Source organism: Gasterosteus aculeatus, chromosome 12 (assembly GCF_964276395.1).
Source record: "Gasterosteus aculeatus chromosome 12, fGasAcu3.hap1.1, whole genome shotgun sequence".
Classification (NCBI taxonomy): domain Eukaryota; kingdom Metazoa; phylum Chordata; class Actinopteri; order Perciformes; family Gasterosteidae; genus Gasterosteus; species Gasterosteus aculeatus.
Genome location: NC_135700.1, coordinates 19,964,502 through 19,977,206, shown reverse-complemented (window position 1 = coordinate 19,977,206; position 12,705 = coordinate 19,964,502). Strand labels below are relative to the sequence as shown.

Sequence of the window (12,705 nt, the reverse complement as noted above, 5' to 3'; positions counted from 1 at the left end):
TCCTCGTCTTCCTCTTCTCTCTGTCTCTGTTGAACTCTCGTTGATTCGCTCGCCTTTTAGATGTTCACTAAAGTGCTGTTTGTAACTTCCTTGCAGACACTAATGAGTGTGCCGCTGGCAATCCCTGCGGAAACGGCACATGCAACAACGTCATTGGTGGCTTTGAGTGCGCGTGCGAGGACGGCTTTGAGCCTGGGCCAATGATGACCTGTGAAGGTACGTGAACACACGCCCGCGCTCTCTCTTTCATCATGTCTTTTTAGCACCGTGCAACAACTTCCACCTTCTATTCCTCGTCCAGACATCAATGAGTGCTCCCAGAATCCTTTACTGTGCGCCTTCCGATGCGTTAACGTGGTGGGCTCGTACGAGTGCAAGTGTCCCACCGGCTACGTGCTGCGCGAGGACAAGAGGATGTGTAAAGGTACTACAGCAAAATGACTCACTCGTGCTGCCTGCTTCGTTAGTCATGGTCCATTTACTGGAAAGTGTTGGTAGAAAATAAACAAAGTACCTCATAGAGACATGGTGGCCCCGTCCATAAAGTCACGTAACACACTATCTCCGGCTGGAGAGTCCTCTGTCTCGGAACAAACTTAAAACCGAGTCACTGTTTACACCTCCACTCTCTCAGATAGCTCGGGCGCCATAGCAACGATTGTATTTGGAGGGAAGCGCTGAGACAGGAGGAACTTGTCAGTGTCTGTAGCGTCACTGTTTACATTGGAGATTCAAACAGACCACCGGCCCTCCCCTCTGCACGCCTGTCAGCGCTGCAGAGCTCCGTGGTGCATCGGGTGGTCACATTTAACTCCTAAGTGCTGCGGTTTCTATGATTGTCGCGTTACACCACTTGTGTGCTTCGCATCAGAATCAGAATCAGCTATATACTGTACATATAGGAACATAACAAACATGTATACAACAACAGTGAAATTAAGGGAAAGTGCAAATGGAGGTGCAGTATGTCTGATTAAGGGGAGACGACCTGTAGAAAGAATTTGTTCCTGTGTCTTGTGCATGAATACACGTGCATGCACACAAATTTTCTAACTCCTGCATTGTCTTAACTCTGAGAAATGTGTCTGTTTTCCAGATCAGAATGAGTGTGAGGACGGTATAGATGACTGCGCCAGCAGAGGCATGACCTGCAAAAACCTGATCGGCACCTATATGTGCATCTGTTCCCCTGGTTACACACGGCAGCCCGGCGGAGACGGTTGCATGGGTAAGATTATCAGAGTCTCCGACCAAAGAAGGCATGAACCATCATTCTGGTTGATGGACTTCGATCTCGGCTTTACTTTGAGTGATATAAATCTCTTCTCACTCATGCACTTTTTTGGAACAATATACAGACATATTTGTGTATTCTGTATTTCACAGTTTAAATGTTTAAATGACTGATATCAAGGTTTTAGATGATGGATTTTTATTATCGGCTTTGTCCCTGTTTGTGTGTAAAAAGTGTGTGGATCTGTGGACTTCCTGGTTGAACTACTACTTTATCTTCATTTGACTTAAATGTGTTCATGTGTTTCTCTGTGTTAGATCTGAATGAGTGTTTAGCCAAACCGGCTGTATGTAAGAATGGCCGTTGTGAGAACACGGTGGGAAGCTTCCGCTGCAGATGTGACCAAGGATTCGTCGCCAACCCCACGCAGACCGAATGTATCGGTATGTACGTTGTTCACCATTTACACAGCTTGCTAGTGTGTTGTGCTGTGTTCACTGGGCTCAACCCTCATCTGAATTCAGAGTCCGCTGACAAAGTTACAGTCACAGCGATGGGTTTTATGAATATAAAAAAGATATATCACTCAATCTTTCACAAGAATTAATACATATATGAGTTTGACTCTGCCATTGTCAGCTTTTAATATATATTTAATGGTATTGCATCCTGGCTAACGAGGTGAAGTACAAATAAATCGCAAAGTTAATTGAGCCATTTCACGGCCTTGTAAAAAACATGCCTGTTACTGTCAAGATCTGAGAGAGGAAATCCTTTCAAAGCCTCCCTCCTATCTAAATATACACTCCTGGATAGATGTGCCGAGCGCGGTGAGAAAACCACCAGGTTCTCTGTGGTGCTCTGGCTTATCTATCGATATCTTACTCCTCACAGACAGCGGCGATAGCGCCGTGTGGCTTATCTATTTTACGTCTGGCTCTCTCGGACCAGCTCCTGTCTGGGTGGTTTGGTCTGCTTCCCTCCGGCCCATTTCTTTGTTTGACTGACTGATTGTCTTGCTCTTATGTTCGTTTATCTACCCACCCACCCTCCCTCCATCCCCTCCTCCTCCCGGTCCAGATAACCGCGAGGGCTTCTGTTTCACGGAGGTTCTGACCACTCTGTGTCAGATGACTTCTAGTAACAGGAACTTGGTGACCAAGTCAGAGTGCTGCTGTGATGGAGGCCGAGGCTGGGGAACCAACTGTGAGCTGTGTCCTCTGCCCGGGACTACTCAGTACAAGAAGATGTGTCCCCTGGGACCGGGGTTCACCACTGATGGCAGAGGTATATTACTGCTGAAGAGACTTTAGTTTAAATAAAAATCAAAAAAGACGTGTTGTACACATTTCTTTAAATTAGCCCAAAACTCAATTTATTCAAAACATTGATTTTCACTTTGAATATTTTATTATTTATTATTTTATTATATCCGGAGCAAACATTTCTTGTTTCCGTCCAGATATTGATGAGTGTCGCGTGATGGGCAACTTGTGCAAAAACGGCCAGTGTCTCAACACTTTGGGCTCCTACACCTGCAACTGCAAGCCCGGCTACAGCACTGACATCAGCAGCACCCAGTGTGTGGGTGAGGCTTACGTTCACCTCCAGCACTCAACACTGCATGGGCTCTCTCCCTCCCGTTCTCAGTCCTGCTGTCTAGTAAAGAGCTGAGACCACGTGGGCAGACCGCCCACACACACTCTTCAGAAAAATGCAGCCCGGCTCTGTCCGTCTCATCATCTCCACCGCTGGAATTTCTGGCCGCGGGATCAAACTCTCCTTTCCTTTCTCTCCCTCGCCGTCTCACCATTACTCCTTCCCTTTCTGTCTAGATGTGGATGAGTGCATACAGGCACCGAAGCCTTGCAACTTTATCTGTAAGAACACAGAGGGAGGCTACCTCTGTTCCTGCCCCCGCGGATACATCCTACAGGAAGATGGAAAGAGCTGCCGAGGTGACACACACACACACACGCACACACACAGGACATCTGCATAGTGGAGAGGAGCCCACGTTGGGCCCAGTGCGACTCAGATCGAATTTAGTGACGTGTGCATGCAATGAGGGCCCCATGCTCTCTTTCCCATCGAGGACAACAACAGTGTATGTCATGCTCGACTCTGTTCCCCGGCCACAGCCACGGCGTTGCCGAGTGGGTCGGGCCCCCTGCCAGGGATCGGCTCCCCTCGGCCCGCCGTGTCTATGCGCACGTGTTTGTTTCGTGAGCGTGTAGCCTTGCAACCGCAGCCTGTCTCCGTTTATTCGGCTTGTTTGCGAGTCTAAACAAGCTCGCTCGTGGTGTTCAGCTTTTTCAGGTCCTCTTTCATCTTTATTTACCGTGGCTTTAGTTTCCCACTCCACGGTCCCCTCCGTGTTTCCGGTGTGTGGTTCGTTTGCAGTTCACTTGTAGGTCAGTGACTGTAGAAGGACTGGAAATTAAACTCACAAGAAACGAGCAGCGTCCAAACATTACTAGTGATCCAGAACAGTATCCTAGGTGAACTACATAAACTGCTGAGCAGTTTGAACTTTTCTGTAGAACGTTTAGTCAGCTTAATGTGGTAAAACCCTTCTTTCTTTTCAGATCTGGATGAGTGTTCGACCAAACAGCACAACTGTCAGTTCTTGTGTGTAAACACCATCGGCGGGTTCACCTGCAAATGTCCCGCCGGCTTCACCCAGCATCACACGGCCTGCATCGGTAAATCAACAAATGCACAATATACATATCACTCTGCACGCACAAATACTTATACTAATCAGAAATGCTCATTATGCATTATACATTTGAACTAATTCAGCCTCCGCTCTAATATAATGTGATATGCACAAAGAATGGTATCCTTTCATATAGTGTCTTCCTGCCAAGTTCATAAAGTCCCCTGAACGACCTTAATCTTTACAAACTCTTCTTCAGAGTTAATGGACTCTGGCTGATACCACACTGATCGTATTAGGCTGGACTGGTTTGGAGTCATGGCAGCTTAGCAATGTTTTGTTATGGAACTTTGCAGTGGATCGCCATGACAACTATAATCTTTTTTTTTTTTCCAGACCATAAAACGGCTCCCATGACCTCACATTAAATTAGGCACAGGGAACCCTCAGTTTGACCATCGGAATAACACGGGGCAAATGACACACATTAGGTGTGGGCGTGTGTTAATTTAGGAGTCAGGAGGTTTGAGAAACGTGGGTGTGACATAATATCCACATATATCAGTAACTATTGCTAACGTGTTTTAGTGGAGGACACTAAAACTCCCATCGTCCAAACAGGCTGTTGTTGATCTGAATACTTTTTGGTAAATACTGACTGTGAGATCCTCGTGTTCTCTCGGTTACATCTGCTGCTGTTAAGAACGATGTGTCTCTTTCCATTAGAATAGTGCTGCTTCCTCTAAAGCAATACTTGGAAAATTAGACCTTCCATCTACGCTTTTTTTTAATGCATCAACAAGCAAATATCTAAATCTGGGAACACATGTGGTGACTGTAAAAAGACGCAGGATCAGCATTTGACAATCTTCTCTTTTATCGCCGTCGCTGAACAGTTTATGCAGTCATATATCATGGTGTTGGACAAAATAAATGAAAGAATGAGCTTTCCCCCTCACAGTAGGGGAGAGACTGTATTCTTAAACCCCTGCAGGCTGTGAGATCATTTGTGCCACCGGCCCATAGTGGACCTGTCCTATTAGAAGGACAATGTCTAATGACTGCACACCCAAATCAGTGTTTTAATCACCCTTTACGTCAAGTGTCCCCATTTCACCCTCGTCTGAACCTTCCCTCCTCTGCGTGCAGACAACAATGAATGTGCGTCCGACCCCAATCTGTGCGGCTCCAACGGCGCCTGCCAGAACACTCCGGGAAGCTTCAATTGCGACTGCCAGCGGGGATTCTCATTGGATCCCAACGGACAAGCATGTGAAGGTCTGACGACCGTTTGATTACCAACCACCGGGATCAGTTGATTGCAGGGGAGGAAAAAAAAGAGCAGGCTCTGACTGTTTCATTTTACTGTGTCATTGTGCCGCTGACAGATATGGACGAGTGCGACGGCAACCACCGGTGTCAGCATGGCTGTCAGAACCTGGTGGGTGGATACAGGTGCAGCTGTCCACAGGGATACCTACAGCACTACCAGTGGAACCAGTGTGTGGGTGAGTAAATAGAAAAAGGGTTTCCGTTTGGGGAAGCCCGATGACGCAGTCGCAGTATGAACTGCGCAGCCTCGGCGTTTGGGATTGGAGGCCGGGAGCCTTCTTTTTTTTTTCCCTGCCACTCTTGGAATACAAATATGTTTTTATTTTCCTGTGGAGGTTTGACCCTTCTCCTTCTGTGGTAAGGTCATGAGAAAAGGACATGTTATGTTTAAACAAAATGCTCTGGTGGTGGTGGTTAGAGATGTTGTGGGAGTAATGAAAAGCGAGACCAAACTGTTGGTGCAGCTTGATATAGTTCCAGCATACACAAAGTGATTGTGTGGTACCGTGTGTGCGCGTCTGTGTGATGCCTCCGAAATAAAGCGCTTTTGTTAGCCAAACATTTATTTTTAGTTTGAATCTCCCCACATATTCCATATTTACGACGTTCACAGAAGACTCTCCCAGTATTGTTTGTGTCCTTTAACCGGAAAATGACCTCTCGTTTTGTTTTTGCTTCCCGTGCGACTTCCTGTGACCCAGATGAGAACGAGTGCCAGAACAGCCAGATCTGCGGGGGGGCGTCGTGCCACAACACCCTGGGGAGCTTCCGCTGCCTCTGCCCCACCGGCTTCAACTACGAGCAGACGGGCGGCGGCTGCTCCGACGTCAACGAGTGCTCCACCAGCCACAACCCCTGCAAGTTCGGCTGCTCCAACACGGACGGGGGCTACCTGTGCGGGTGTCCCGCGGGGTACTTCCGTGCGGGACAAGGGTACGTGAGCGGAGCAGCAGAAAAGCTCGAAAAAAAAAAACCCACCCCTTAACCTCGAGGACGTCTCCGGTTGACCCGTCGGCCTTTGTCTTCGTTTCAGGCACTGCGTCACGGGTCTGGGCTTCACCGGGGGAGACTCCGGGGCCGGGGAGGGAGGCGAGGTGGACGATAACTCGCTGTCCCCCGAGGCCTGCTACGAATGCAAGATCAACGGCTACCCCAAGAAGGGACGCAAACGCCGCAGCAGCAACTCCACGCAGGAGGAGCCGCAGCAGGACGTGCAGGTAATCTGTGAGCAACGAGGACGCATTCATATTCAACCGATGAAGATTAGTTCAATTTAGTCCAGTGCTCTCACAATGTGCGTGGATTGTCCTACTTTCGGGCCAACGATGAAATAAACAAATGGAGGGAAAAGATTTCGAATTGACCCTGAAGATTTTGTCCCTGGTAGTGTGGGAAAAGCCTTTTGATATTTATGTTGGGAAATAAAATGTGGCCACAAACATCTGAATCATGAAATGTATTGATCATAGAAACGTGTTTTGAAACATTCCTTTTAGTTTCCGCTCAGATCTTTCTGTGGGTGGTATCAGCTCAATGACTCAATGCGTCACTAAAATCTTTTATTCCCCGAGTGAGCCAGAGAAAGTTTTCTGGTTTTCGTGCGTCCCATCCTCCCAGGAAAGCCTTGACAGAACGTATTCAAATTTGGCAACTCCAGGATGAACTGATTAAAATTTGGTAGCACAAGGTTACTGCAACCTCACAAAACATGTTTTTGACAATAACTCAAGAATTCAAACGCTAATTCTGAAAATTTCCGTTTCATTCCGGCGATTCACCGAGCGCTTTTTATGAAAACAATATCTTAACAGATCACCACGCCCTTAGTGTGATAGACGAGCTTAGCTTTGTATTGCGTATTTGGGCTGGTATCAATCTATTTGACATTGTTGCTCACCATGAGCACACAACACGGGACGACACATGATGTCCACGAAATCTGACTCATTGAGAACCCTTCAAATTGACAGTGTCCTAGCAGGATCTAAAAGGTTCAAATGAGGAAGCAATTAGATTTTGGACTTGTCATGGATACAAACAACAACTTGTTCCAGTTACAACTTGTTCCTTTCCCTTGCTGGATTAACGACAGAAAACGTTCTGTGCAGTAGAACACACGTCCTACATCCACTTAACGGTTGGACCGCGTTCTTCTTCCCCTCAGCCGGCCGAGAAGGAGATGGTCAGCCTGGCCAGCGTGGACGTCGAGGACACTCTGCGCCTCCACTTGAACGTCAGCGACCTCGGGAGCCGCGCCCACATCCTGCAGTTCACCCCGGCCCTCTCCGCCCTCAGCGACCACGTGCGCTACAGCATCGACTACGGAAACGAAGGGGGCTACTTCAAGATCAACCAGCGCGAGGGCGTCAGCTACCTGCACCTGAGCAAGAAGAAGGCCCTCCCCCCGGGGGCGTACTCCCTGCAGATCAGCAGCGTGCCCCTCTACAGGGAGGAGGAGCTGGCGGCGCTGGAGGACCGACACGATAAAGACTACCTCACTGGACAGCTGGGAGACGTACTGAAGATGAGGGTGCAGATCGTCCTCCATTAACCGCCACGGGACTGAGACCCGGCGGATGTTGTCGGCGGCGGCTGATCCAGCGACAGGCTCACGATACGCCAAACGCCAAACATCCCTGACTCTGGATCAGCGGTTAGAGGCAACTTCCACCCGCTCCCACAGGCGGAACGGCTCGCCACCAAAGAGACAAGGAAGGGGAGGGATGGGAATAGGATGGGATGGGGAGGGGGGAGGGGGGGGGACTGCATCGTTTGATTGCCAAAGATGATTCTACATATCCTAGCTAAAATGTTGGTGCAAAACGCCAGCTGAATGAGGCAGTGTGACAGATTTCAGTCAAAATGAAGAACATGTTGCCCCCCCCCCCGACACACGACTTCAGCTGTGTGTGAAGCACTGTTGAGAATGTGAGTGGTTTTTAATTGTACGGTTTGGTGTTGTGCGACGATATGTGGAATCAGGTGCCACTTTGAAGGGCATGAGGACTGCAGAAAGCTCTAAAGGCTGAGTTTTTTTTTTTTCTTTTCTTTTTAGAACCCCGCCTCGGTGGAAGGGTGAGTCCCAATAGTCCGCAATAAAATTCACTTCCTCCCCCCCCCAGGGAAAACAACTAACTAACCAACCTGGATACACGAAAGTGAACACGTTTCTCCTTCCCATGATGTTAATTTAATGGAGCGTAGATTAAATTATGAGAATGTTTAGGAGAGGAAAGGAACCCACTCTGGACTATTGAGATGTAGCCGTGTCTGAGCTTGAATGACTCCCAACTGCTTATTTAAATTAGGCTTTTCCATCTTTCCTACTGACTAGAACAATTCCTATCTACTGGTGCTAGCCGAACACGTCCACAAACTACACATGCACTGTACTACTACACAAAACTCAGTAGTCAACGACACAATCCCATTGGTCAGCCTGAAGATTTCATGTCCTTGCAACAGTAACAGCTCGCCGCGTAGCCTGTCCGCGCTCCTCTATACTACATGTAAATTGTGTTTATACTGTAATAATCGATGCCACTTTTAATCTATGAAGCATTTGTTAACTAGGGGAAGCCCCTGGAATAGAGGGGTTTGTAATGGTGCTTATAATGACCAACTACTTCCTTTGTAAACTGTGTATACATATACACACACATTGATGACGCCAAACCTGGGCCTTCATGATTATGCACTGAGGTCTTTCGTGGCCAAACACTCTCACAAAATAGAATCAGTGCTCCATTGCCACGGACCAGCCGGACATCAGTCTGTGTTCACATCAGTGAGGGTTTAGTTGTAAATTCACAATAAAAACATGTTTGGTGTATATGTATTCACTGCTGTAACTTCTACTTTATCCAGATTCAACAATTAATGGCACAAATTTAAACTAAATGCTGCTAGCTTTGTTAGAAATCGCTGAATGTTTTAGTGAGAATCGCATTAGTTAAATGGAAACGTATGAGCTTTACATGTTTAGGGTGTTCATTTACTTATTAGGCTGGAACGCGATTCTTGTCCTGCACGGCCCCCGTGTGGACGATTTATTTTACTCCAGCAGGTCAGACTACAACAGTCCCAGTAAAAAATACTCAACTCTCCAAAGTATAAAATAACAACTTTATTTTCACAAAATCAATATATGTACAACAGTAACATTTGGATCATTTAGTTTTCAGTTGCGTCCAGTCGATCCAAAACCTCCAGCACCACGCTTCGTCTCATCGAGCGTCTGAAAGAACACAGCCATGAAATCATGATTAACATTTATCCGATGACATCACATAAAGCCAAACACTTGACTTGAAATAGGTTGAGTACACCCAGTTGTCAGTTTTAAGCATACGTAAAGGAGATAAATAGCTCAACTGTGTTGAGGCGTTGCTTCAACGGAATGATCCTTTCACAGAATAGTTTGTGGTTCTACAAACTAAAACGTCCAAAATGACCCTTAAGTTAAACCAACACCTCGCCAGCACAGCTGACAAACACTGGACACTGAGCGGTCAGGAGGGACGGATTTATTGGCGGACCACTGTATTAAACTTCATTGGTTTGAGCTCAGTGTACCCAATAAACTGGAAACAGAGTCTCTATACATGATCGTTTGAGGATTATTTAACCTGCAGTTTACCGTTTGTTCCACCAGATCTGGGTAGCAGATCCTCTCACACACCAGCTGAGCAACTCGGTCGCCCTTTTTCACTGGAAAGAGGGAAAGAAACGTGAGAGGCGATAAGGGATTTCAGAAACAAACATTTTAGTTAAAAAAGGTATAAAACCATTTTCAATATCTTTAGTCTTAATATAAAGTCCGTACAGGATTCAAAAAGTTCTACAACATAGCAACACATTTAATTATTTTTAATTTCAGATGAGTTATAGCAAGTTGTGTTGCATAAAATAAGTGAATAATTTACAAAAGACAGCAAAATAGAAATGCAACAACCCTTGTTTATTCGGCCATATCAACTCCCCCTGCTGCTGGAACAAATACAACTCAACAATGTGCCTTATGGTATCACATTCCTCCAGAAAAGACAACAAAACGCATGGATATTATGGCTCCGGCCTCATTAATAGAATCTATTGGTGATCTATTTCTGGGATTGTTTATACAAGGTGACGATGTATTTCACTGATGCCACGACTCACCATCAAAAGAGTCCTTGCTGAAGTTGAAGAGCACAACTCCCACATTTCCTCGGTAGTCTTCATCTACGACTCCGGCTGAGGAGAACACGCAGGAAAAATTTAAATGACTGGTTGTCTCAAGTGTTAAAAAACCTCACGTGCGTTCTTATCAGAACCAGATCAAAAAGACTGCAAAGACTCACCGCCAACATCGATGAAGTGTTTCGCTGCCAGTCCAGACCTCGGTGCTGAGGAATCACACAACGGACAGACACATTTAGCAGCTGCTGTTCTCACGTGCAATGAGCAAAAGGACACAAAGCGGGAAAAACACGCAGTGCAAGAGTTGCATCAGCGGGTCCAAACACTCACCCACTCTCCCATAGCAGCCATGTGGTACTGCGATCTGGATGTCCGTCTTCACAATGGCCTTGTCCATGGGGCCGATGGTGTAGTCATATGCACTGTTTCAATTCAGAGGGTTGTGGTCAGCTGGTCCACACATGTCGTCATACAATACACTGCTTTATACAGCACAAGGCTCAGGTTTGCACTTGAATGCACCATTTTTGTCCGAGCACAAGCTGACGTTGCACGTTCACAAACATCTGAAGTGACTTTTACGATCACACGAATCACACATGGGCGTTAAAAACGTCCCGTTAAAAGAACATGCGATCGGTTTTTGAATCATACGGACATTTAAATCCAAAAACCATGCGCTGCTCACATTAATTGAATCAGCAGACCTAAACGTCGTATGAATTAAACGTATAAACCGACCTGTAGAGATCGTATCCCGCTGCTTTCGTCGAGCCTCTGGTGGGGGCCGTGGCGTGCTCAGAGAGCTTTGCAAACCTGAGGACGGCTCCATTTTCCGCGGGCTTTGTCTCGGTCTTTGGCCTCTTCGAGGGAGAAACAGCCGATGCATCAGTAACGCCAGTGACTTCTAGGACGGGCATGTCGGCAAAGGGCTCACGGTTAAGACGGAGAGTACACCGATATACTTAGACGGACAAAATACGAGTTATTTCCGAGCCGAATGGTAACACAACTGGACCACTGGAGAGTTCAGAAGCTTCTGCGCCGGTGGGTCCAGTATTCGAATCAAATATCCCGCGCCGAAAGTCCGCCAAATTAGCCCCTCCTCCTCCAAAAAAACGTGATGAAATGCAGCTTTAGGCGCCCATACACATTTATACATAACTGTCACATACTACATTGACATGTGCTAATCTAGATGGAGGTGTCATATTTTGTTATATACAACGTTAACGTTAAATCGGCAAGAAAGTAAGTAAGCTGTGTAACTATGGAAACCCTTTCGTCATCACGTCGCATGACAACGTGTTCTCGCGAGACTTCCGTTAACGTTAACCTCTATTGAAATAATGTCATAATGCAGTATGTGTGTAATGTTAAGCCTCGCTTTACTTACGCATTGCACCAGAATAATGCAGAGGTAGTGTTGGCTGTCTTTACGTCAAAGTGCATGACGGATACATAATGCAGAGCACTAAAACCAGAGCCGCTTTGAGTACAACATAGTAGGCAGGCTAGCAAAGCTAACAACAACAATAAGCACTTGAGATGTCGCTAATGCTAAAGGTAACGTTATCCATCCTAATAACTCGCTTGCCTTTGTTTAGAGTAAGCGTCTGAATACGAAAGTCCCTCCCTATGAGACGTGGAGAATGAAAAACCGCAGAACATTGTCGCTGAAGACCCCTTAGTCTCAGCAGCGTTCGTGTCATAGTTACAGCTAACGTCGTCTACAAGCTAACAGCTAACTTAGCGCTAACATCCTCTCAGCTGATGCGCTGCACCTCCTCTTCCTCCTCCGCCTCCTTCCTTCAATGCAGCTCCTCCTCCCTCTCTCTCTCTCTCTCTCTCCCTCTCTCTCTCTCTCTCTCTCTCTCTCTCTCTCTCTCCCTCTCCCCAACACTGAGTCAGGGGTCTTCTTCAGGGCCGTGCACTGCGGCAAAGGGGAGTCGGAATATCGAGAACACTTGATATCGCGCTTACCGTTGAATGTGCAGCGATTGGTTCGTTTACTAATTTGTAAAAACAAAACTGAAATAATGAAAGGTAAACTAGAATCTGTTCGTGCACTTATGCATTAGATATCCAAGATCATCAAAGGTGCATTGCGTGGACATTTGGCCAGAGCATTGTTATAAACAGAAAGCTGGAAAGAGATTTATGCATTTTTGTCTTGTCATCTTTCTACCTTTGGCCCGAAAGATAGAACAGAATCAATAACCAAAAGACACTGAAAAAACATTGCACATTGCTATGCTATTTACCTTTGTATTAATAATGTTTCTATCTGCTCCTA

General features: G+C 46.5%; 2 protein-coding genes across 5 annotated transcripts in view; one reads left to right on the top strand and one right to left on the bottom strand.

Moving 5' to 3' along the window:
* The window catches only part of fbn1 (fibrillin 1), a 48,312-nt gene extending 39,246 nt beyond the window's left edge, over positions 1-9,066 (top strand). The window contains exons 54-66 of the mRNA XM_040167956.2: positions 97-216; positions 302-424; positions 1,097-1,228; positions 1,552-1,677; positions 2,315-2,521; positions 2,697-2,822; positions 3,070-3,192; positions 3,823-3,939; positions 5,046-5,174; positions 5,285-5,404; positions 5,930-6,161; positions 6,262-6,445; positions 7,393-9,066. Of these exons, the coding sequence (XP_040023890.1) occupies positions 97-216; positions 302-424; positions 1,097-1,228; positions 1,552-1,677; positions 2,315-2,521; positions 2,697-2,822; positions 3,070-3,192; positions 3,823-3,939; positions 5,046-5,174; positions 5,285-5,404; positions 5,930-6,161; positions 6,262-6,445; positions 7,393-7,779 (2,126 nt within the window). The 3' untranslated portion in view covers positions 7,780-9,066. The remainder of the gene's footprint in view (positions 1-96; positions 217-301; positions 425-1,096; positions 1,229-1,551; positions 1,678-2,314; positions 2,522-2,696; positions 2,823-3,069; positions 3,193-3,822; positions 3,940-5,045; positions 5,175-5,284; positions 5,405-5,929; positions 6,162-6,261; positions 6,446-7,392) is intronic.
* Positions 9,067-9,339: 273 nt separating this feature from the next.
* dut (deoxyuridine triphosphatase) lies at positions 9,340-12,400 on the bottom strand. 4 transcript variants are annotated; one of them, XM_040167962.2, is made up of 7 exons: positions 11,806-12,400; positions 11,151-11,316; positions 10,740-10,831; positions 10,571-10,615; positions 10,389-10,463; positions 9,868-9,938; positions 9,340-9,465 (listed from the first exon to the last, which is right to left on the bottom strand). In XM_040167962.2, the coding sequence occupies exons 1-7, from the start codon at positions 11,807-11,809 to the stop codon at positions 9,409-9,411; spliced, it is 510 nt and encodes a 169-aa protein (XP_040023896.1). In that variant the 5' UTR covers positions 11,810-12,400; the 3' UTR covers positions 9,340-9,408. The 4 variants fall into 4 exon arrangements, with proteins under 4 accessions (XP_040023896.1, XP_040023892.1, XP_077941748.1 ...); XM_040167958.2 differs by having other exon boundaries at positions 12,007-12,390; XM_078085622.1 differs by having other exon boundaries at positions 11,151-11,517; positions 11,806-12,223.
* Positions 12,401-12,705: the final 305 nt, after the last annotated feature.